This window comes from Notothenia rossii (assembly GCF_949606895.1).
Source record: "Notothenia rossii genome assembly, chromosome: 9".
In the NCBI taxonomy this organism is placed as follows: Eukaryota; Metazoa; Chordata; class Actinopteri; order Perciformes; family Nototheniidae; genus Notothenia; species Notothenia rossii.
Genome location: NC_136907.1, coordinates 21,092,170 through 21,113,418, shown reverse-complemented (window position 1 = coordinate 21,113,418; position 21,249 = coordinate 21,092,170). Strand labels below are relative to the sequence as shown.

The window sequence follows — 21,249 nt, the reverse complement described above, 5'->3', positions numbered from 1 at the left end:
AGAAACAAGCAACGCTATTAATCATTTTCAGTCATCTCTAGCCGGCAGCAATTTGTTCATTCAGTAATTCGGATATAAAATGAAAGGTGGGGGTGAGAAGAGGCAGAGGCAGGGTAATGTTGCGAGGTAAAGACAGGATCAGCGTTTCACACTCTCATATAAGTGAACAGGAGTTGGCACAGGGTTTGGGCAGCACAGGCACGCTAAAATATTAGCGTCTCGGGCTGTGAATATTCATACGTGGTTGTCCCAATCATCATCAGATTGTGGAGGACAAAGCCGTGTCCCTGGAGTGTAATTTGATTCTACATGTTCCTGCTTAATTTCCAAGGACAGGTGGCTCCGGATAGAGAGGGTGAATGCATGGAGGTGAAGCTGCGGCTGCAACATGTTTCAGCCAACAGGAGGCAAGTAGTGCTGGGTCATCATGACAAGTGAATATGTCATGACTGTCTGCGTGGGGCCAATGACAATGGCTCAGACTGTGGTGAATATGCCTCCACAAATCTTTATGGTTGTTACTATTCCTTCACAACACCTAAGCAATCCAAAAACAGCTTATAAGAGTTCTGCAAAGAAGAGTGACTGATCAAGGCATTATTGTATCAAGATATTCAATACTTCAACAGCAGATATTTCCTGCTCTAAATGAGGATACCATCATTCATCAAAGCAAGGGGGAGGGTAGTGTTGTACAGCAACTGGAGCGCGCACACACACAAGTACACTCCCTGGATCTGCGTGTCTGTTTCCAAAAGGTTTCCAAGCAACCAGATCCTGGCCAGGGCCTTTGGTCGTAGGCTTATCAGGTAACTGCTTTCTGCGCCTGATCACATGTTCACTAGGTTTCTGTTTGCTTGACTTTTGACCAAAACAACAAGGAGTGGAGGAGAACACAGGAAGGGTCCAGAAGAACTTTAAATCAGGAGAAATTATTGTTCAGGATCAGGAATGAGAAATATACAGACTCAATAAAAAAAGTGTGTTGATAAAAGGAAGAAGTGGACAGATATGACGGGCAGGTCTAGCCACGGTGTTTAATGATTGACAAACACATAATGTTTCTTGGATAAGCTCTAAGATGACAGATTTTAAAAAGGCAGAACAGCTGGGGGCAGGTTTGCTTAAGCAGTAGGCATCTTGCCTTTTTCTATAAACTGTGGTAATACATTTTCTTTTTCAAATAGAAGGATGAAATTAATTTATAAACCTTTGACATAACTTGAAAATGTTGTTAGCAGAACTATGTGTCAGCCCTTGCATGTAGCACTGCTCAGTGTTTGTAACAGCATCTGTTGCATTATCAAGAGTCCATGCCAACCCAACAGCAACTTGATCTCTGATAACATTGTCATATCAAAAAACATCTCCACAAAGAAGAGAGGGGAACCATCAAAGAAGCATTTTCACAACTACACTGTGTACAAATGTCCTTTTCTCTTTTCTTTATAGCCTCAAATAGTTTAGAAGCTTGACTTGTAATATGATGACTGGCTAAATACTCATCAATGACTACAAGGTAAAGCATTTAAGATCTTCCTTTTACACAACATTCTTTTTCTTCATTTTTTCAACATTATATATGCCATGTGATGGCTCACAGACAAATAGAGCAAGGAAAGTGGAGCATAACGACCCCATTTGTTATGTTGCCATTTAAGAGGGGTTGGGCTATTATTGTGTATTACTAAGCCATGATAAAAGAATGCTACGAGTCTGGCAGATACTGTTTTTGTTCGCTGAAGTAGAACAGCGCCCAAATGACGAGGCCATGATTCCATTAAGATGGTAATGAGCCCAAACTAGTGTACAAAACAATGGTAGTCATGAGACAAAAGAAGGCTTAACAACATGCTGTATACAACCTTATATTACACCCAATGCCCCTGCTTTTATAAAGAGAGTTGTCCTGGATGAAACTAAACAAAGCACATCTTCCTCACATACGTTTTCTCACTAATAAGCAGAATGGAATGTCATTGCCCTGACCATGGCTCTGTGGCTTCCCATTGAAATCTCAACTTTTCAATAACCACTGCATTGCACAAGCCAACAGAGGAGTCTGTAGAAAAAGTTTCACATTATTGTTTGGAGTGGGAGGAGTGATCAGCTAGTTTCAGGGTAAATTCCAGGGAGGCCACACCCATACGCATCAAATTGCTACAAATAACAAAACTGAAGAGAGGTAAATTAATACTTTTAAGATGATCAAACTAAGATTATTATTATATAGTTTATTACATTAGCAATGTTTCTACATGTATCACCCTGATGAGACAAAAACAGGTCAAACAACAAAGTTTAAATTTTTGGGATAAAAACTTGAATTTGTATTCAACTGTATAGCCTTGAATGACATACATGCCAAAAGGTAAGTTAGTGGTAGCCACACTTGAGTTAAAATAAAGCTCTTGTCTCTGCCCATGTGGTTTCCAGTCCAATAAAGAATATATTATATCCTTTGAATAATTAACTATAAGTTAGTTAAGGTTAAAAATAACTATTCTGTTCAAAGGTTTCACAACCTCCACTGTTATCTACCAACCTACGGTGTCAACAAACAGCAAAACCCTCGTTGAGGGTGACCTAACTTTCATATTGGAAGGATTAAAAAGGTAAAGACACCAATTTAAGCAGAGATGTCCACAGGAACAACATGTGGTTATGTTACATGCGATGGTGTGGGATTTGGGACTGTGGAAGGGGGGTGGGGGGGGTTCAGCACTGATGGCAGATGGCAGACAAAAATGCCGCCCTTTGAAGTCCTGCAGCCACAGGTTTGAGAGCGGATTAAGATATTGTTTTAACCACCACCACCAGATATCAAACGGAAATAATAGCTACCATCTAATTTCTGTTCGAGGATCAAACATATTGCCATATATTTAAAAATTCCCTTAGACAAGAACATTAACCTCAAGACATCCACTTATTACCTGTTAAACATGTTAAATAAACCACTGTAACGCATGGGGTTATTGAGATAAAATGCATGAAATAAAGTAAAAAAACGTACATTATCAGTAAAAGCTTAGTAACAAAGTTTGGATACAATGTTGGTAACTAGTTTAACTGAATATTGTTTGTCCAGCCGGAAGCTTGTTCTGGTGTGCAAGCTAACTAAACTGACCTGTTGTCAGTTACTCGGAGTAAATTCAAGTGTATTAAAATGTGGTTTGGTACCACTACTGAATTTGAACAATAACATAAGGTAATATAACACAACATAAACTTTTCAACATGTTTTACTTCTTAAACCAGGCATGTTCCGTGTTAAGGCCAGCGGTGTTGTAACGTGACACGGCTGACCAGAGACTGTGCTCGCTGCCGTTTTAGTTAAAAAAAATCCATGAGAATCACAAAGTGTCTCCCCGGCAGTTGGTGGCAGAAAACTTACCTGCAAAGAGGCTCAGCAGTACACAGCAAAAGCGGCCTATCGTAAGCTCCATTCCTGGTCCAGCTATTCCACGACTTCCTCAGTGAAACTCGGTCGAAGAACTTGTGTTGAGTTCGATTGAAAGCGGCAGATCAGCTCGACCGAGCATCCAAACTCCGCTCCTCCTCCTCCTCCTCCTCCTCTCTGCAGGTGCACAGTGGAGCGCGCCGCAAGCTGTCACGTGATAAGTGGAGTTTCCAAACTAGATCCGGTGTCGCCATCTGCCGGTCTGAAGCGGAAGCAGTATGAAAAAACAGCCGTGTTGTCCTGTATTAGGTTTCAAGGCTGTTATTTGTCATACGTGCATAGCTACAGTGTAGTTATGACGATGAAAATCTTAGGTTACGTATTATTACCACATGTGGAACAAGTACTAAGAGATTGTGTACTTAAGTAAAAGTAGAAAATACCAAAGTGTAGGAATACTCTGTTAGATATCTCCCTTAACTAAAAGTATTGGCATTAAAATATGCTTAAAAGTACCCAAATTAATCGTTAAGCAGATTGGCCCATTTCAGAATCATATATGATATGTTTTGGTTATCATTATTGATGTTTTGATGTGTTTATCAAGCTGATAAAGGTGGAACTAATTTCAATTACTTTATTTACTGCTGGGTAGAATGTGAATTTAATTCAGTTTTAAAGTATTTTTTAAGTGTTGATTCTATTGTTTATCATTAATATATATCTGCAGAATAACTAAAGGTTCTACATAATTGTAGTGGAGTAGAAGAACAAAATAGCACAACATGGAAATATGCAAGTGCAGTACAAGTACCTCAAAATTATACTCAAGTACAGTACTTCAGTAAATGTAATGAGTTACTTAACACCACTGATAATACTACATGTCCTATAGATGCAATTTAGGGTTAGAATATTGTCCAAGGACACTTCACATGTTCCCCATGTGCTTTCCATCCAGGGGCAATTGTGGAAGATAACAATTTGTACAACTTTGATGGAGTCAAAGTCCTCTCCTTTTTCCCAGTCTAAAGTTTGTACTATTCAAGAATATTTCTATATTTCAAAATGATGAAATTGTAAATATACATTTTCAGATTCTGTTTCATTCAGTTAACCTTTTATATTCAACTTTTTCATCCATATATTTGCCTAAAAAATTATAATGGCATACCAATATAACATGTTACATTCCAAAAACTGTGGGCCCAGTGGTTTGTGGTGGATAAATATCTAAACAGCCTACAACCACGTATTAACACCTCGTGTTAACTTGTTCAAATTAAAAATGTGTTTAATTAAGCACTTTTATTGCAAAGACGACTGGGAAACTGTAAATATCTAAATAGTTACATTGAACAAGATACAATTACTTACACCAAACAGTAGATTCTTGTATACAGTATATTATTTGCTATATTATGTTATCATCTATGATATACATGTTTTTTATTTACCTCAACTAACTTAAACAATTTTGTTTATTGCACTTGTATATATACATATATATATAATATTTAGCATTATTCAAAAGGTGCCTGAGCTTCAAGATGTTCATTGCCAAAACTATGCTGTAGCTATTAGACATGAAAAAAAACAAAGGCTCCCTATAAAGTGAATAGAATTGCATTTGTGTGTTGCTCAAACTACTTTATGATTATGCTTGAAAGATAATGCGTATACAAACCCATTTAGCTAAAGATGAATACTAAATGTATATGAAAATTGATCTGTTGAACATAACATGTCATTTAACCATTAGGTCCCCAGTTTGATTCTGTTTTCATTCCATTTAATTTTTTTACATACCAAAAGACAAATGGAGGAAAAAAAAAATACCCTTCAATGTAGGAATTTAATCACACGATTGTATAATCCTTTTGTTAACACCAACACAATGCACAAAGCATGATGCTCCAAAATTGTGTTTAATAAAACTCCATAAGTTTAAGTCTATTAATAAATAAAACAATCACAAAAAGGACAAAATAGGTGCGATACATGAACGTTTGCCATTGTAAAAATACAGTACTTCAAATTGTGTAGTATTCCAATTCAATATCTAATTTATACAGGTGATTCATTTAAAGTATAACAAACCATCTAAAGTGCACAAATATTTTTTCATCAAAAACAAATCAATATATATCTATAAAAATTCATGTTTAAAAAAAAGTTTTCAGTCATTTTAAAGTCGCCTTCCGCTTTAATGTCTAGTGTGAACCAAAAGCACCATGATTCCTAATTGTAACCATGTGCCGAATTTTGGAGGACGTCCCAGTACCTGGTGCTTCTTCCATACGTGTAGCTAGGGTGGACCCACATATTAGGCATTAGAGTGTGGGGCCCTCTGCTGTGGGGCCTGAAGCTGTAGTGAGGCTGTGGAAGGATGTAAGCGTTCCCTGGCACCATCTTCTTAGGATGCCACGAGGGAGCAGTAGGATTTATTGCCTTGAATAAAAAAAATAAAAGGTTCCATTAAAACCAACACAAACAATCGTAGCCTTTGACCCCAGGAAGCATTTGACTCACAAGTATTGGGGGAATAACAATTTACAAAACATCAATTATAAAATTAATACATTTTAACACAACAAAACATGGTTAATGTAGTCAACTAAAACCTGGTAGTTTCAAGTCAATGTAAAGTCATGTTATGAATGACATGAATCAATGATGTGTGGCTGTTGTGACCGAGTCAATGGGAGTCTGCGCCCTGTAGAGTCCTGGGTCCTTTACAACACAGCAGCCGCTCACCAAGCAATCATTGGTTACAAACAGACGATGTAGCGCATTCATTGGTCGAGCAAATGCTCTTCGTGGAGATAAGCCATTACTGTCATGACTCAAAGCGTCAGGCATGTCTTTTTTGTTTGTTGCAAATCATCCAGAGATGTCCTTTCATCATGAATGTTTACAAAAATAGGCATAAATCGGATTTTTTTCAACAAAATTAATTTGGTGTAAAGTTTGTAACGTGATCTGATTAAAGAGATGTACAGCCTAATTGTTTGTTACCATGAGAAAACACAAGAAGCAGCAAAATCCTCCTAGCATCCGTGAAGATATCAGTGGACGAGTTAACCACAATCACATAAACAACATATAGCCCTGTATATTTGTAATATGAACGCTGTTTTTTTGCAATTGCATTTCAATAAGCTCCCATTGTGACCACATATTTTCATTAGGCCGTTTTATAGCCTATTTTATTCAAAAAACACACAAGAACATTAAATAACAAATATGATTAGAGAACGGTGAATGACAAATTGTCTTCTTCAGTGATTCTTTGCTGATTCTTAAGAATTATAATTTTGAGTCTTAATTTGTTCTTCTCCAGCTCAATTTTGTCATGTTCCGCTGCAGTTTTGCGGTCTCCACCTCCACACGAACGATCCCTTTCTCCACCAGTTCACGCTGTAGCTCTGTAAAATCCCTCTTTCTTTTTCGGGGTGTGGGCGTCATTTTTCTTTTCTTTTGGTTTCTGTTATCCATGAGTTCGTTATCCAAATCTTAGTTTGCTCTAAATGGAGGAGTTCGAGTGTTAAATTATGTAGACGTGTGTTGCTTGGCAACAATTACTGTTTCGCGTGTATTCACGTGGACGCGCATCTTAAGACCAGGCGCAGCTACGACCTAGACTAGTCAGGCTTGCTGCACTCCGTGTAAATTCGAATCACTAAGTCGGACGTAGCTAAGCCCGACGTTAGAGTTAAGACCTACTTTTTTTACGCCCAGTTGGTGCACTCCACTCCTGGTCTCTTGGACACCTAGCAGGCTCATAATTATAATCATATGCATTCAAATATATATTTTCAACCTCTTCTGTGTCAAAACTAGCATTGTGATCCATGTTTATTCATACGTTAGACCGGCCGCTCTCCCCCATGTTACGTCACGCGCGGAGGCTTTTTTTTTTATGCGGAAGTAAAAATGTCTTACAAAAACTACGCCAGATGTCACTGTAGTGTTACAGCCGCTGCCTTCCTGGGGCTGTTAAGGCTGTTAAACCTGTTTGTGTGTGTACACATGAGCTGCGCAGTTCCTCCGACATCCCGCCCTCGCAACATCCGAAGAGGTGATTGGATGAGACGTCATCCAATCCCCGCCCCTTCCGGCACATCTCCCGGGGGAGGAGTACAAAGGCCGCGGACTGTCATCACTCTGGAGGTTCTGTTGAGGAACAGACGCCTCTCGCTATTTGCTCGTCGTTCTGTTTAACTTGTGTGGACCTTGTATTAGAAGTATTGTTGTGATTAGATGTGCTTAGATTAGTTAGTATTTGACTGTTGTCCTAGCTGTGTTTTCTTACAGCCTTCCTTTCCTAGTTGTACCACTTTTACAGTGAGGTTTTGTTTCCTTTATTTAGTGTGTGAGTATTTAGTTTCCCTGTAGCCTATGCGCTTAGACTCACTGTTTAGAGTCCTCCCTTAGTTTGGTTGCCCATTTAAACTTGCGCCCTTGGCCACTTTTGTTTGTTATGTAAACCGGTGTTTGTGGCAATTTGTTTGTTTCAGGCTGCTTGCATGCCATTTTGTTGACCAGCTGTTTAAAATAAACCACCTATAATTATACCAATTCCAATCTGGTCGTGTTGTTTCCCTTTGGCTCCCCTAGCCCAATAGGGAACGTAACACCTGGGGGCTCTCGTCCGGGATATTTAAATTAATTCCTGGGGTTATAGGTGGTTTTCTTATAGCTATAAATTCTGTAAAACGTGTGGGCAGTACACCCGAAAATGGCATCTTTTGACTTAGAGGCATTCTTAGTCTGGCCGTCCTACAAGGAAGTGGACCGGTGTAGAAAGAAAGATTTGCTGGGGATAGCACGTCATTTCAGTCTTGCGGTGAGTCGGCAAGTGTTAAAGAAAGAGTTGAAGGCATTGGTAGTGGATGAGATGGTGAGTAGGGAATTACTAGTACTGGCTGTACCTGCTGAGCTCCCAGTGTCCAATATTCTAACTGCAGACCCATTAAGTCAGAGGCAGGCGGCGGAGTTTGTCGTTAACCAGGAAAAGAGTGATGACAGCGAGGGGGGCGAGTCGTGTGACGCACCGCTCATGCCGCCTCGTAAATGTCCACCCTCTCCCATTGGTAGTACAGATTCCCGGGAAGGGAATAAACTTAAAGTCCGCCTCGCCCGACTTCAGTTGGAAGCTAAAGACAGGCAACTTCAGTTGGAAGCTAAAGACAGGGAGCAAGACAGGCACTTTCAGTTAGAAATAAAAAAAATCGAAGCAGATAAGGAAGTCCGGATACGGCACATGGAGCTAGACTCCGAACTGCGCGCATCGGGTGTTGTTGGCAATCCTAGAGAAAGCTTTCCGCTTCCTTCTCATCCACCTGCCTTCAATGTAGGGAAAAATGTAGCATTAGTGCCGGTTTTCCGCGAGACTGAAGTGGATGCATATTTTGGTGCGTTTGAACGCATTGCAGCGGCACTACAGTGGCCGGCTGAAGCCTGGGCGCTGTTAGTACAGTGTAAGCTTCACGGGAGAGCTCAAGAGGCAGTTTCTGCTCTTTTGTTCGAGGACAGTCTAAGTTACGACCTGGTGAAGCGTGCCATACTTAGGGTGTACGAGCTAGTTCCCGAAGCCTACCGGCAGAAGTTCAGGAACCATAGAAAGGGTTCCAATCAAACCCATGTCGAGTTTGCCAGGGAGAAGGGGATGTTATTTACCAAGTGGATTGACTCGTGTAACGCTGCAGAGTACTCTGCTTTGAAAGAATTCATTCTCATGGAAGAATTTAAAAGGGGGTTGCCTGACCGCATTGTGGGATACCTAAACGAACAGAAAGTACAGTCTCTCTCCGCAGCTGCTGTACTGGCTGACGAATATGTGTTGATGCATAAACCTGTGTTTTCCCCTGTCGCTCCTGAGAGATCACAGTGTGTCTGCCGCATCATCTGAGCCGTGGAATGTGTAAAGGGTACAAGAGAGGAGAACGAGTGCTTTTACTGTCATCAACCTGGACATGCTATCGCCAACTGTGCAGCGCTGAAGCGTAGAGAACAGCGGAAGAAAAAATCCCCGCCAAACGGTATTGGCCTGATCACCCATACCCACGCACAGGCGAGTAAAAGTGTTCCTGATGTTCCATTGTCTGACCCTGTATTTGTGCCGGTGCGTTCACCTAAAGCTGTGTTTGAGGGGAAGCCAGAAATTGTGGCTTTTCCTCGGGAGGATGTCGTGAGACCAGCACAACACGCCGGCTCAGACAAGCCTCTTGATTTTTCGACTCTCCCGGTAACCTGAGAGCGTCAGCTCGTTTATCGGATCTTACTGTTGGTGTTAGCTCTGCAACACTTTAAAATTCATGTTGGAACCAGCCTTTGGCCGGTGTGGTGTTCGCCTGTTATGACCCCTCCATATTCTGCTCTAGCGTGTCCCAGCACAGTCAGCGTCTCATGCAATGGGCTCTGATTGTGCGGGATTACAACGATAGACACCCATTATTGAAGGGATCAGAGGATGGGTTGGCTGATGCTTTGTCCAGGTTGAGTTGGTGTAGTGATGTGTTCTGTGTTCGTTATGGTATAATGTGTTATGGTTCACAAAAACCCTGTGGGGTTTTGTCTTAAGGGAGGGGGTGTTACAGCCGCTGCCTTCCTGGGGCTGTTAAACCTGTGTGTGTGTGTGTGTGTGTGTGTGTGTGTGTGTGTGTGTGTGTGTGTGTGTGTGTGTGTGTGTGTGTGTGTGTGTGTGTGTGTGCACATGAGCTGCGCAGTTCCTCCGAGGTCCCGCCCTCGCAACATCCGAAGAGGTGATTGGATGAGACGTCATCCAATCCCCGCCCTTTCCGGCACATCTCCCGGGGGAGGAGTACAAAGGCCGCGGACTGTCATCACTCTGGAGCAGGGGTCTCCAACCTTTTTATAACCGGGAGCTACTTTTGAAAAAAGAAAGTGGCCAAGAGCTACTCATGTTATTTTATATAGATTTCAGTGAACATATCACATTCGTGACTCAAGAGCAGAAACATTAACATTAACATGAATAAACTTGACTTTCTCATGAAGAGAAAAAAAGACAAATAATCACCATGCAATACTGAGTTCTGCTTTAACATCAATAACTACAGTAAACAGTTTTACAGATAAGAGTGCAAAGTTCCTAATTGTAATAATAACATTTCTAGCTCTATAATTTAAATTATTTCAAGCATTTCACAAATTTGTTTCACATGTAAAAGGGGAATATGGCTTGTGCTTTTCTCAACTTGCATCAAGCAAACATATGTCTTCAAACATTCAGTCTGTCACTGCATTGTTGTCTTTCTCCTGACTCAGCTAATGTGACACCTGGCACTGCATAGCATCCACCAGAGCACTGTACTGGGGTGTGTATCCTGACAAATTCACTCTGATTGAGTCATTGAGGTGTTCATCAGTAAGTCTTGTCCTGAATTTGGATTTGATAAAGTTCATATCAGAGAATGCTGATTCACAGCGATATGTTGACCCAAATAAGCAGGACAGTTTCAGTGCAGCAGTTTGAATGTTTTTGAATTTCTCTGGGTCCAATAGCTTCCAGAAATCTTTGTCCATCTGATGTGCTTTCAGCTGAATGTCATTCTGGAGATTGATTATCTCCAGCTCCAACTCTGAAGCACTGAGACTGAAAAGGCTGGCCAGTTGCTCAGACATGTCAGTAACATCCACGATGTTGAATGGGTTAGCAAGGAAACTTGCACAGGGCTCAAGCTGTTTAAAGTCAAGAAACCTGTCCTCAAATTCCTGCCCAAGCTTAGTTAAGCAGTCACAGTACTTTGATAAGTCAAGAAAGCCAGCAGCAGCTTTATTCTCCTGCAGTACTTTTTGAACAGAGGGGAAATGATGCAATTTATTTCCCTTTACTTGCTGGAGATATAGACACAGATTTGCTTTAAAGGCCTTTACAGCACTAATCATGTCACATACTGTTTTGCCATTGCCTTGTAGCTGGAGGTTAAGCTGGTTTAATTTTCCTGTCAGATCAGTCAAAAAGGCCAGGTCAAGTTCCCAACCAGCATCAGATAAGATGGAGGTGTCCTCCCCCCTCTCTTCCATGAAGAGCTTTACCTCATTCAGCAAGGAGAGGAAGCGCTGTAGGATTTTCCCTCTACTCAACCACCTCACCTCAGCATGGAGAAGGAGATCTCCATATTCAGCTGACAGTTCCTCAAGAAAAACTTTGAAGCTCCTGTGTTGCTTTGCCTTCGCTCAGATAGAGTTTATTATTTGTATCACAGGTTTCATGACGTGATTGAAGTCCATAACTTTGGCACAAAGTGCTTTTTGGTGAATGATGCAATGGTAACTCAGGAAACGTGGGAAATATGGATCTGACTTACAATTTGCGATAAAACCGTTGTGGCGACCTCTCATAGCCGGGGCTCCATCAGTTGTTATGGATACAAGCTTCTCCATTTGCACGCCTTTATTTATGAAATAATTCTTAATAGAATTATACACGTCCACACCTCTTGTTGTTGTTTTGAGTGGAAGCAGTGTCAGAAATTCCTCTTTCGCCGTAAAATCCTCAAACACCATCCGGATGAACACAGACAGCTGAGCTGTGTCGCTCGCATCCACCGACTCGTCGCACTGTATGGAGAACCACTTGCACCTGACCATGTCCCGCTCCAACTGTCCCATGGCATCCACTGACAGCGCCGACACTCTCCTCGCCACAGTGTTGTTTCCCAGTTGCACATCGTCAATGGCAGACATTATCTCCGACTTGCTCTTGTGGTCTCTGAACAAAGTCTCTGCCATAACAGACATCGCTCCCTTAAGAACACCGCCATCAGTGAAAGCTTTTTTGTTCTTTGCCAAATACTGAGCGACTCGGAACGATGCTTCTGTAGCTAGGCTAGCTTTCTTGGCAGGCTTCGTGAACAATGACTGCTGCCTTTGTAGCGTGGCTTTTAATTGTTGTACCTTCTCAACGCGAAGGCAACTGCCGGCGGGATACTCCTTTGAAAAGTTTTCGTGAAGTTTTGTGAAGTGCCGCTCGGCATTTCCCTTCTTCCCCACCGCAACACTCGAGCCACAAATTAAAAACACACACACTTGTCTTTGATGCTCGTAAATAAAAATTCATGTTCCCACTCGTCATGAAAGTAGTATATTTTAGATTTCTTCTTTGACGGACCTTCCTCAGTTGTCATGACTGCATCTTACATCTCTTCTTCTCTATCTTTCTTACTCTCAAAATATACTACATAAATAAATATGTCTCAACATGTCAACTGCACTTTAGCGCCCTCTGGTGAGCTACTCGGAAAACCTCCGCGAGCTACTGGTAGCTCGCGATCGACGTGTTGGCAACCCCTGCTCTGGAGGCTCTGTTGAGGAACAGACGCCTCTCGCTATTTGCTCGTCGTTCTGTTTAACTTGTGTGGACCTTGTATTAGAAGTATTGTTGTGATTAGATGTGCTTAGATTAGTTATGCTTAGATTAGTTAGTATTTGACTGTTGTCCTAGCTGTGTTTTCTTACAGCCTTCCTTTCCTAGTTGTACCACTTTTACAGTGAGGTTTTGTTTCCTTTATTTTAGTGTGTGAGTATTTAGTTTCCCTGTAGCCCAGGGGTCGGCAACCCCTGGCACGCGTGCCAGCATTGGCACGCGGCACCGTAACCAGTGGCACACTAGGAATAAGTGGAATAAGTGTGCAAAAATATTTAAATTGTATTTTCGGATCCTGAACGAGACCGCCGCCAGAGCGCGTCTCCCCGTTACCTGCAGAAGGAAGCCATGCACGCAACGCAGCCCCGCTCTCTTTATCTCCAGGTGACATTCTGCCGCTTTCCTCCGTGGTGCAGTGCTGATCGTTTCACCAGGGAGGAAAGCACTTCACTAATTGCAGTACCCAAAAGGAGCTGTACAAATGCCGCAGTTTTTGCGTGGCTGTGTATTTAGTTGAAAGCCCAGTGGCGATCTGCTCATCTATCATCAAAATAATATGCTACAAAGGGGCGGACTGGCCATCTGTGTGTTGAACTTTCCTGTCGGCTCCCAGACCGTAGTCGAGGAGGGCAGAAACAACAAGCTTCAGGTTCAATAACCCACTTTAGAGAGAGGCGAGCTCTTCTTGGGAGGCCGTTGCATTTATTTAGCTGTTCTTCTGTTTCACAAAATACATCACAGACCTCTGTTTTTCTGCTTCCTCGTTTCACTTCCAGAAACATACACACGTTCTCTCCATAGGTTCTCTCACTGTCGCTCTCCCATCCACAAACACACATGCACAAGCCACACCCCTCTCTCTCTCTCTCTTAAAGGAACAGCGATCTCATCTCACTCTGCATGACCCTAATATCATAGCATGTGTGCTCTGGAGAATCACAGAACGGACGATCGTCCTTATTATTATGCCGTTTAAACCAATTATTTAAATGTGTTTGTTAAATTCGGCATCATGTGAGTTGCGCTGACAGGTCCACACACTGCTTCCCCGCAGCGAGGCTCCCCTGCCCTCCTGCTGATAGTTGACGAGTGTCAAGCTCCTCAACCCCCCCCCCCCCCCCCCGTTGATAATTCTCGATAGTTGGCACGCTGATAACAATTATTTTTTTAAATGGCACTTCATATCAAAAAGGTTGCCGACCCCTGCTGTAGCCTATGCGCTTAGACTCACTGTTTAGAGTCCTCCCTTAGTTTGGTTGCCCATTTAAACTTGCGCCCTTGTGGCCACTTTTGTTCGTTATGTAAACCGGTGTTTCCGGCAATTTGTTTGTTTCAGGCTGCTTGCCTGCCATTTTGTTGACCAGCTGTTTAAAATAAACCACTTCAGGGTATATGCAGGAATCCTGAAGTCAAATTTAATACCTTTTAAGACCTTTTTTAAGACCCTTTCCATACATTTTAAGACCTCATCGCAACTTTGAGTTCTAACTGGTTACATTGGCGACACACTTTACCTCACATTTACTATATTGATTGTAAGATAGCACAACTAAACAGAGTGCAGACAGACTACTGAAGCCTTCTCTCCACATGAACTTCAACCTCTCTGTGAAGGTCAGGTTTAATGCAGTATGCTGCTTTTTTGCTTCTGTAGACTCTGTGCTCTTTCATTCCAGTAAAACTCCTCAGAAAACATTAGAAACCAGTATTTGACCAATAAACAAAACAATTGACAAAACTTTGAACTATGAAATATGTTAAACTTTGGTGAGCTTCAGCGGGGTAATGCCATATAGGAGCTCCCTCTCAAATACCCAGGGGTTAAATTGGTCTGGGGCTGTCCGGGGCTAAGCCCTGGCAGATAGGACGATGCTCTGACGTCATCACCCTCACACATTTGTCATATGTTTACAAAAAAGGATATATATGTTAAGACTTTTCTCGTTCTTAATATAGACTATATTTAGGGTCTATATGTGTTGACTTTACTTTAAAATAGCAAATCTCTGTGACCGTATATAGTTTGGCTTAGACCCCGGCCCCACACGGTAAAACGCATACGCAAGCGCAAAAAAGGCTTCCGTTCACAAGCATTCGATTCATTAACGTGTCCGTTCACACTAGACCGCTGCAAATGCTGGAAACGATGTAGTACATATGTCATGCCTGTAAGTGGCGCTGCTGCCGCCCGAAATACACCAAAAGCAGCGAAGAAGAACCCGGAGCATGGTTGCCATGGTTGCCCTTCTGTTTATTCTCCGCGGTGGACGGCGTGTTCTCCTGCTGTATCTCTCAGGTAGTCCACCAGCAGATGAAAAACACCCCCCTCTTCCAAGAAACGAGGGGACCGTGCGGCAGTTTTCGTAAAAAAAATGTTCCGCCGGTCAACATGTCCGTTAAAGTTTAAATCTTCCGTACAAAATTAGGAAAGTGCCGGTCAGAGGTCTTCTTTGTTATTTATTGAGCTTTAAAACAAATTGATAACGACTCTGTTCTCTGTATAATAATATAAGAATATTTAATAAACGGTGACTGCCTCTCTTTTCCTCCACCTCTTCTGACAGCCCAGCAGCAGCAGGAGACGTGGGGAGAGGGAGGCGGGCTCTTTCATCGTTATCAGAAAATGATCATATAGGGCACACACGGAGCCGTTGGACCCCCAGAGCGTTGCGTATGCCGGTCTACCCACCTTGGGACCCGTTACCGTAGTCGTTTATTTCCCCCCCCCACACACACACACAGAGCGGAGCAAGGGAACGAAACTTAAAATAATAAGCAGCATTTTACGGCGCGCTATGCATGGGGCCGCCTTGTGGGGTTTCCCGACATGTCGTTTCAGTACATTAAAGGGTGTTTCATGTTGTCGTTGCTGCGGGACTTCTTAATACCTTGGAAAATACCATTTAATACTTTTTAATACTTTTTAAAAGCCTTAATTTTCGCTAAATTGATTTATCAACTTTTAATACTTTTTAAGACCCCGCGGACACCCTGCACTTATAATTATACCAATTCCAATCTGGTCGTGTCGTTTCCCTTTGGTTCCCCTAGCACAGGGGTCGGCAACCCGCGGCCCACGGGCCGCATGCGGCCCTTTAAGCCCTCTGCTCTGGCTCCCTTGAGTTTAGACAAAAATAAGAAGGAAATAAAATAAAAGTATTTGTAGGACTATTTATATTTTGTTGCATGGTTGAAAATGTTTCGTATCTTGTATTTTGAGGTGATACTGTGACACATAAATAAAAAACAAAACGGTTTTAATTAGGTCAACTAAAATATGCGTCACATCCTGCTACGGTCCCGCGCGAGCGGTCGAGCGCCTTTTCCTCCGGGTGAATAACCTGACCCCCGGCTCGATGAGCGAACTATTGATAAATCAAAGTAAAGTACCGGAGGAACACAGGATTTCATTCTGTGTGGACTGAGTTATATGCTTTCACAGCAAACGATGCTGGTTTACCGGTATGTTTGATATGTAGAGAGAGAAGTTGTCAAAGGTGTTGCAGCCTTTACGTATCGAGGAACAACAAGGGAGAGGAAGACAGCTGACAATCTTCAGTCATAATTCAATGGGGTATGTCATTCATTTCAGAAAACACTTTTTGTTATATTCCATGGAATGCTCTTAACGTCCCGATAGCAATGAATATATTAAATGCGTTGACAATAAATACATACAAAAAGTAATCTCTGGAAGCCGTAGCGCTGTAAAAAGCACGACCAATCATTTTAGCCGGCCCGGCTAAAATAACTGGATGGCCTAACTGCCTGTCAGCCTTCCATCTGTGCACAAACTTATCTCGTGCCCTCATTGGTCATGTGCGCGTTCGTGTGTGTTGGAGGAGGGACTCTGTAAGAAAGTCTGAAGGAAGAGGCATATTTTTTCCGGTTGTGTATTTCTAAATTCTAGCGCACTCGAGCTGGTTTCTCTATTCTTAACTACTGTACCCTACCTTTAACTCTTTTTAGGGTGCAGCTATATGTTTTATTTATTTCAAATTGGGCCCATTTTAATAATATTTGTTTTTCCTTCAAATGTGCAGAGGACTCCCCAAGTGCTGTGTTTAATTTATTTTAAAGTAGCCCTTTGTATTATTTTTAATTATCCTTTTAGGAGTTCTTTGTTTCTTATTAGAGGTTAACAGTTTTATATAATGTAATAAATAGCCTAATAAATGCAAAAAACTGTAGTTTTTGTCCGATATAACAATAAATACAACTGTATTAGCTATCAAGCTATGAAATATGTTTTGCAGCTCCAGACAAAAACATTTTTGGGAAAAAGGAGCAAAATGGCTCTTTTGGTCAAAAAGGTTGCAGACCCCTGCCCTAGCCCAATAGGGAACGTAACAGCAGTGTATATTTCTGTATATTTTTTTGTAAATCTAGTGTATTCGTCATTTTCCTACACATTTATTCACTGGTGTGTCTAACCTGCAAGTTGCTCTTTAAGTGCAGTCGAATTCTTCTAGCACCACAGTAGTCTTTTCCTAAATCCTGATTAATTCTCCTTCACACCTTTTACTAACCCTATGATGTTTAAAGAAAGTGTTAAGGAAAAAACCTTGAGCCTGATTTCTTTAGTACTATTGGAACACAAAACTGGTGCAGCCTGCCATTGTTCTCCAAACATGCATGGGGTTTTTAGTCATGGGTTTTACAATGCATTATGCCTTACCTTGTGCACAGTGTTGGGGGAAGTGCGTGTTGCCTCCTCATCAGAGGATGATCCAGAGTGGTAGTCTGATGTCACCCTCTCCAAAGCCTGAGTCACCTTTGCAACATCTTTGCCGTCCTCATCATCAGAGAAAGTGGCCAATGAGAACCAAGGATTTGTCTCTCCGTGCCTAATAATAGGAAAGGTCATAAAAAAGGTGTCGGAAGGTTTAACATACTTAGAATATATGTTTAAAGTAGACAATTCTTTAAAAGGTTTGGTAGGAAGAAAAATACTTCATGCTGAAAATTAAAAAAGGATTTTGACATATTTGTAACATGCACAAAAACAAGAAAAAGTACAGGGGTGATACACAAAATACATTTAAATTAGAAGAGTGTGATTATGTTCATGTTCTTCATTAATTGGCACTGGCTACAGATGCCAGTCAAATATTTACAATTATCCTGGCAAAAATATACTGGTTGGCTTTAAAATGATTTTTTTTAAAGCTAAATCCATTAGTAATTTTTTTTTGAACTTCAAACTTCTTCCAATTCTGTCTCAGATCTTTATGGCAATTGAACTCAAAGTCTTACCTGCAACAGACCTCTCCAGGGTCCACCCACAATGTGAGTTCCCGGGACAGTGCCAGGTCACTGTACTGAACCCCGCTTTCTCGGCAGGCCCGAAGGAGCTCTGGATCCTGCCGCTGGACCCGGTTCACTCTGATGCACCTGCAGATCACACGCAGCAGATTTTAGTACACTATTTGTGAAACAGAAAGATGTCTTGGAAAGCTAAAGTTATTTGTAAAAACTGCAGAGGACAGAGAGCAGCACCTGTATGCCTGTCCTTTGCTGGGGTTTCCAGGGTACCAGTGCCCCTTAAACTTCTCCTGCAGTGCAACAGCCAGCCTCTCAACAAACAGATCGATCTTGTGTGTTTCCAACTTCCCCCCCTTTATTACAAGCCTCTTCAGGAAGAATACCACAGCTGCAATTTCTCTCCTCATGTTTCACATGCGTTTCATTACCTTCCTACAGCCCCTGTAAGGAGATAACTTTATTAAGATTGGAAGCAGTAAACAAGGCACATGTACAATTATGAGAATTTCTGAGGTAAGATATCAGTTGGTAAATGAGGTTAGATCAGTAGTCCTTCTAGTTTTAAGGACATTTAACCTTCATCCCAGCTGGAACTTTTTTGGGAAAAAAGCCTTAAATGTGTCTGATGAAAAGTAGCACTAGTATTATTAGGTCTGAAGGAACAACAACTCAGGGTCAACTGCAATTACATCCATTTATAGGCTAGTGACAATGGCCCCAACATTTTGAGTTACCCCTCCCGGAGTTAGGACAAAACACAACTTACTTTTTCCTCATCTCTAAGGCCTCCCCCATACATGAAATGGATTGTTGTATACAAATATTTTACTGCAAAAGTGGTGAAATTGATATATAAAGTTAGACACCCCAAACTAAAAATAAAGCCTGGCCGTCTGGGGGTTGAGGCATAACAACTCATGTAGATTCACAATGGAAGGTCTTAAAACTTGGCATACCTGAGGTCAGGACATCCCTCTGCATTATAGAAAAGACTGAATGTCAATATCTTAATGTAAATTGGAGATAGTCATTTGAACACATACCTACAATAGGCGGAAATGTAAATCTATGTAGAATGATCTCTTTACTTTGTAGTGACCCTGACATGGATTGCCATAGCAACACACACAAGGGCTTGTTGAAAAGGTGTGGTTCTACTGAATCCAGCAATACTAATTGTGTAAAGGTAGCTTACATACTCATCGAGTTATGTCACTAAACGTTTATGGTGTCTTTATACAATGTTATGCCCAGCTGCAGCCAAAATGTGCCAGGGACTAGAAGGTGAGACACAGAGACAAGGAAACAGGTTTTTGGATTAACAAACTTTAGTATTCAAATTAAATGTTCTTATCTAAACTTAAGTAAACCTAAGCTAGTGGGAGGCGGGGGATACATGCATATAATCACATCTCTATCACTCATCCACATTGTCATCAAAAACAACATGGCTCACATTTGGGCTGTCAGAGCAAGAGCAAAACTCTCTGCAGGTCAAGCCTACTGAAAGACATTGGCATTTGCTGCTATCATTAATAATAATAATAATAATAATAATAATAATAATAATAATACATCATATTTATATAGCGCCTTTCACGAAACCCAAGGTCGCTTTACAAGTCGGGTAGGGGAAAAATAAACCTATCAAACTAACTATATAGTGGGGAAAGCCTATCATTGCACTTTCCGTCCTTACAGTATAGGTGGGTGATGTCTCTGACTTCTTTAGGTGCAGGGTCTTTGACGAACTTCACTGGTTCAATAGGCCCATCTTCTCTGAGCCTCCACCCTCTACCAACTGGGTTCCAGAGATGAGGCTTGGCCACATGGCTGTGACACCACACTGCGGTCTGGTACATGGCTCTTAATACATGTTGCTGGAAGGCATCTTCTGTTGGGGGTAGATTTGCAGCTGATGAATCTGTTGTAGATGCTAGTGTGTACCTCAGCTCATCCAAGGTGGTGCAAGGACGGCCATGCTCCCTTTTCTTTTGGCCATACAGAAGGAGGGCATACTTTCTTGACACAGGAATAGCCTCCTTCAGACTTCCAGAAAGTCCAAAACTGGACATCTCATTTAAGTCACTCAGATGGGTCTTAAGTCTTGTAAACACAGTAGCCTTCCCAATTCTGTACAAGCTGCTTGTGGTATCACAACCTGTGAGGGCGTGGCATGCGGGTAGACATGCACAAAATGCTGCACCAAGCTTCTTTGCGATGGCACAGACTGGGACAAACCTCTCCCTTGGGCCATTTCCAGAGTGCATGAACACCGTTGAGGATCCAAACATTCCTTTGCTGGAATAATACACAAGCAAAACCAGTACGTCGGTATCATCACATCTGATGACGACCCGAGAATGAGACTCTGCTAGATGTATTGCATTTAATACCAATCTGGTGTCAGCCTCCTCCTGGTCACTATACAGATCTGTCAAGTTGTCAACACCTGACTTGCTGACCACTTTGACCTCCTCACCATTTTCAAAGCCACCTGCCAAAATGACTGTGTTCTCTGAGGAGATTCTCTTGGGCCCTGTATTGGCTATGTAGTTGCTTACAAAGCTGCATAAAGCAGCCTTGTTACCACTGACCTTGAGGTATTTCCTGTAGTTAGGAACTTTGGCTTTGCCTGTGATGACATGTGTAGATCTGCTTGCTTGGATGGTGCCTCTTCTTTGCCTTTCCAGGTCTTTGATTGAGTGTGGATGATCATACCTATCAAACACTAGAACAACAAAGTTGTTGTTTTCCTTTTCCATTAGTGTTGTGATCTTCTTCCAGACACACTCACCCAGGTCATTGAATGTCTGAAAGCCTGAGTCAGGGAGACTCTGTAGAAGAGCCATGCCATCGATGATGTATGCAGATGGTTCAGCAACATTAGGTAACTGCTGTGTCTCTTCAACTACTGACTCCAATTTTTTAGCAAGGTCGGCTTTTGTTGTCTTTCTCATGCTTCCATCATCATAAAACAAAGAGGGGGGGACAGCAGCAAGTTCATGAGACATCACAGTCTCCATGGATACCTCTCTTTGCTTGGATACAGCAAGTAATCTTTGAAAGAGCACATCTGAGTCCATGTTAACCTTTCTAGTACTGACTCCACCTGATGTTTTCATGTCTTTGAAGGTTGCACACTGTTTTCTTTTCTCAGGATCCCAGAAGCTCTTAGTTTTTTTGG

The 21,249-nt window shown here is 41.9% G+C and overlaps 2 protein-coding genes across 2 annotated transcripts in view; both read right to left on the bottom strand.

The window, feature by feature from the left end:
• cxadr (CXADR Ig-like cell adhesion molecule) overlaps positions 1–3,582 on the bottom strand; it is a 36,336-nt gene extending 32,754 nt beyond the window's left edge. The window contains exon 1 of the mRNA XM_079650289.1: positions 3,398–3,582. Within this exon, the coding sequence (XP_079506415.1) occupies positions 3,398–3,449 (52 nt within the window). The 5' untranslated portion in view covers positions 3,450–3,582. The remainder of the gene's footprint in view (positions 1–3,397) is intronic.
• Positions 3,583–5,244: 1,662 nt separating this feature from the next.
• The window catches only part of btg3 (B-cell translocation gene 3), a 32,188-nt gene continuing 16,183 nt past the window's right edge, over positions 5,245–21,249 (bottom strand). Inside the window, exons 2-5 of the mRNA XM_079649894.1 lie at positions 18,297–18,503; positions 18,054–18,191; positions 17,476–17,644; positions 5,245–5,854 (exon numbers count right to left, since the gene is read on the bottom strand). Coding sequence (XP_079506020.1) covers positions 5,645–5,854; positions 17,476–17,644; positions 18,054–18,191; positions 18,297–18,469 — 690 coding nt within the window. The 5' untranslated portion in view covers positions 18,470–18,503 and the 3' untranslated portion in view covers positions 5,245–5,644. The remainder of the gene's footprint in view (positions 5,855–17,475; positions 17,645–18,053; positions 18,192–18,296; positions 18,504–21,249) is intronic.